The 2,882-nt window shown below is 34.6% G+C and overlaps 2 protein-coding genes across 2 annotated transcripts in view; one reads left to right on the top strand and one right to left on the bottom strand.

Annotated features, from left to right (window-relative positions):
- Window positions 1-2,882, bottom strand: part of LOC109586854 (ubiquitin carboxyl-terminal hydrolase 47-like) — a 15,646-nt gene that overhangs the window by 5,390 nt on the left and 7,374 nt on the right. The window lies entirely within an intron of this gene.
- LOC105315597 (tetratricopeptide repeat protein 14-like) lies at window positions 7-2,314 on the top strand. Its single transcript, XM_020003092.1, has 10 exons — window positions 7-82; window positions 150-290; window positions 346-433; window positions 924-994; window positions 1,209-1,246; window positions 1,300-1,440; window positions 1,527-1,598; window positions 1,707-1,826; window positions 1,910-2,032; window positions 2,194-2,314. The coding sequence occupies exons 1-10, from the start codon at window positions 8-10 to the stop codon at window positions 2,216-2,218; spliced, it is 894 nt and encodes a 297-aa protein (XP_019858651.1). The 5' UTR covers window position 7; the 3' UTR covers window positions 2,219-2,314.

Here is a 2,882-nt window from a genome sequence, read left to right as displayed (position 1 = left end):
AGGTGTAATGTATGGAACTTTCCCTCCAATTGAGTATCAGATGATGATTGATGTGTCGTATAGAACTGAAAGAGCATTACAAGTAACATCATGCACATTCTATAGTACAGTATCTTTTTATTTATATATATTAATTGTACTTTGTTCAGTTGATGGTTCCTGGTCAGTTAGTTGAGGGTTTTGTCAGTAAAGTATCCAGTAACGGACTAACTATTGAACTGACGGAATTATTACCATCATCATCATCATTACCAGCTGTAAGAAGAGAAATAGCAGATTTTAGGATAAAGGTTGGACTCTATACAGAGGGGGCCGGGTCTTATGTTGTTATAAATTGAACCATAGGGTCTTGTGAAGGTCGAGAATTTAGCAAGTGACCCTGCAAAGGCTAAAGATGCTTTGAAAGAGTATCAGATTGATGATGTTGTACAAGGTAATTGTATTTACCATCATAATTACATTTATTTAAATTTACCATGATTACCGTATTTCCTCGTGGAAACGCCTAGGCGTTTATTTCTTATAGAGACCTGTTTGCTAGGCGTTTATACGAGGTGGGCATTTATAACCCAAAAATAATCCTTACCACCATGTTTCAATAGACACAACGCGTAGTTTAAAACTGACATCAAAACTTCTGAGTTTCTTTAGCCTTCTCAGCTGCAGCTGCCATTGTAGAATGTAAACTACTAAACTACGTAAGGTACATGTACCACGTGGATGGGGTAGGTGGGTGTGGTATAGGCTTTTAATCAAGAATGGGCATCTAAACAAGCATGGGCGTTTATTGTCAAAGTTATGTGCTGTCTCTAGGCATTTATACAGGCATGGGCGTTTATAGGGAGTAGGCGTTTCCACGAGGAAATACGGTACTTGTACATTTGTATGCATGTTTATATACATATGTACATATGTATGATTAGGTTTGATACTTGGAGTAGAGGCTGGTGTTGTTCAAGTGTCTTTTTGCACTGATAACACTGAACTTAAACTGGTAAGGGTAGGAGCTCTACAGCATTAATAATAGCCAAATATTGTGTAATAGTAATAGACCATAATACCTGGGAATTTTATCAAAAATGGAAAGGAGAGAATTCTTTATTTTTATAATTTTTCCTGATACATGTTCTTGTGTTGTGTTTCAAGTTTGAGCTGATTCTGAACAAAATTAGATTTTTTACAAATTTTTATAATTTCTGCATTCACAGGGTTACATTGATATTGATGTACCACTACCTCCTAAGATGTAAGTATAAGAATTTTCACGCAGTTTTGAAATTCTTCTCTCCCTCTCTCTAGTCCTAGACCTACGGATTACATTGATAAACTAACCAGATCATCAGGTTTTAAAAACCCGTCTTGTGTTGATAATCTAAAATCAGTCCTGGGACTATCGACTGCTTCTCCTCAATCCTTCAGTATTCTAAGACCAATCTCCATGTGAGAGACAGTATACTAGTAATTAATGAAATGGGAACTGTAGTATCAGAAATATGAATTAATTTTAATGTAATATATCCTTTTAGGACTGAGATTAAAGATGGTGAATATTATGACTCTTTAAGGAAATCACAAAGATCTAAATGGTCTATGGATACGTAAGTTTCTGATACTGTGGTACATGTACATGTATGTACATTTTGCACAGTAATCATTATAATGACAAACAATTTACACATTCATCTCCTCTTTTTCCTTCTCTGTAGTGTTGCCAGTGGTGTTGAATGCTTTAAAAAGCATCAATATGAAGATGCATTGAAACATTTCAATTATGCTCTTGAAATTGACACAGAGAATGTTGAAGCAATGGTTGCTAGAGGAGCACTGTAATTATAATAATTATTATAACATAATAATAACTAATGATTATTTTTAATATGAATTAAAATAATAATTATTTTTATTACAGTTATGCCAACAAAGGAAAGTATGAAAAAGCCATCAAAGACTTTGAAAGTGCTCTCACCATGAACCACACTCACTCCAACGCAAAGAAGTACTTGGTTGAGACTCAGACAGCTTACGGGCGAGAGTAAGTCACATGACTGTCCAATGATCATTACATGATAAATATAAAATACACTTGTATATAAATATACTTGTACCTAATACAATGAAGATTATAGAATATGTGATGATAATTATTATTATTATTGAGATTATTATTATTATTATTATTTTATTTTATTTTAGTGGTCCTGAATCAGGTCTCATGTAATGGATATGAAGCAGTATGGACTGGAGAGAATGACATTGTGAAGATAAAGACAGACCTGACATCAAAGTTATTAAATAAAGTTGGAGGGAAGGTTGGTATCAGTCAGCAGTACGGAGCCACCAAGTTAATGAGAGGATACAAGGAAGCATGTCTACCTACAAGAACATCACCGCCCATCGGCCATCTTGTTTTTGTGATTCATGGGATTGGACAGAATATGGACGCATCTGACATTGTGAAGAGCACCTCAGAGTGAGGGAGGAGGAGAGAGAGAGGGAGAGGGAGGGAGGGAGGGAGAGAAGATAAATAAAGGAGAAAAAGATAGAGAAAGTGTATGTACATGTAGTTGAAAGTAATAATGAAATAAGAATTGGTTGATGGATATTTTTTACTGTTCATCTGATAGTTTGAGGGATACTTGTAGACAAACTGCTCTTAAGCATTTTCCTGATCAATGGAAGAATAAAAGAGTTGAGTTTATTCCAATTGAATGGAGAACATGGCTGACACTAGATCAAGGTACAGTTGTAGTTCATGATCATTTTCATTATTATACATGAACCCTCTTTATGAAATATCCTGTACTATAGTACAGTCTTAACTCAATTCTGAAGCAACTTTAAAAATTCATAAAAAATACAAACTTAATGGAATCAGCTCAAAT

This window comes from Amphimedon queenslandica, unplaced genomic scaffold (genome assembly GCF_000090795.2).
Source record: "Amphimedon queenslandica unplaced genomic scaffold, v1.1 AMPQUscaffold_13513, whole genome shotgun sequence".
In the NCBI taxonomy this organism is placed as follows: Eukaryota; Metazoa; Porifera; class Demospongiae; order Haplosclerida; family Niphatidae; genus Amphimedon; species Amphimedon queenslandica.
The sequence above is the reverse complement of the archived record's forward strand: the minus strand, read 5'-3'. Positions and strand labels throughout refer to the sequence as shown.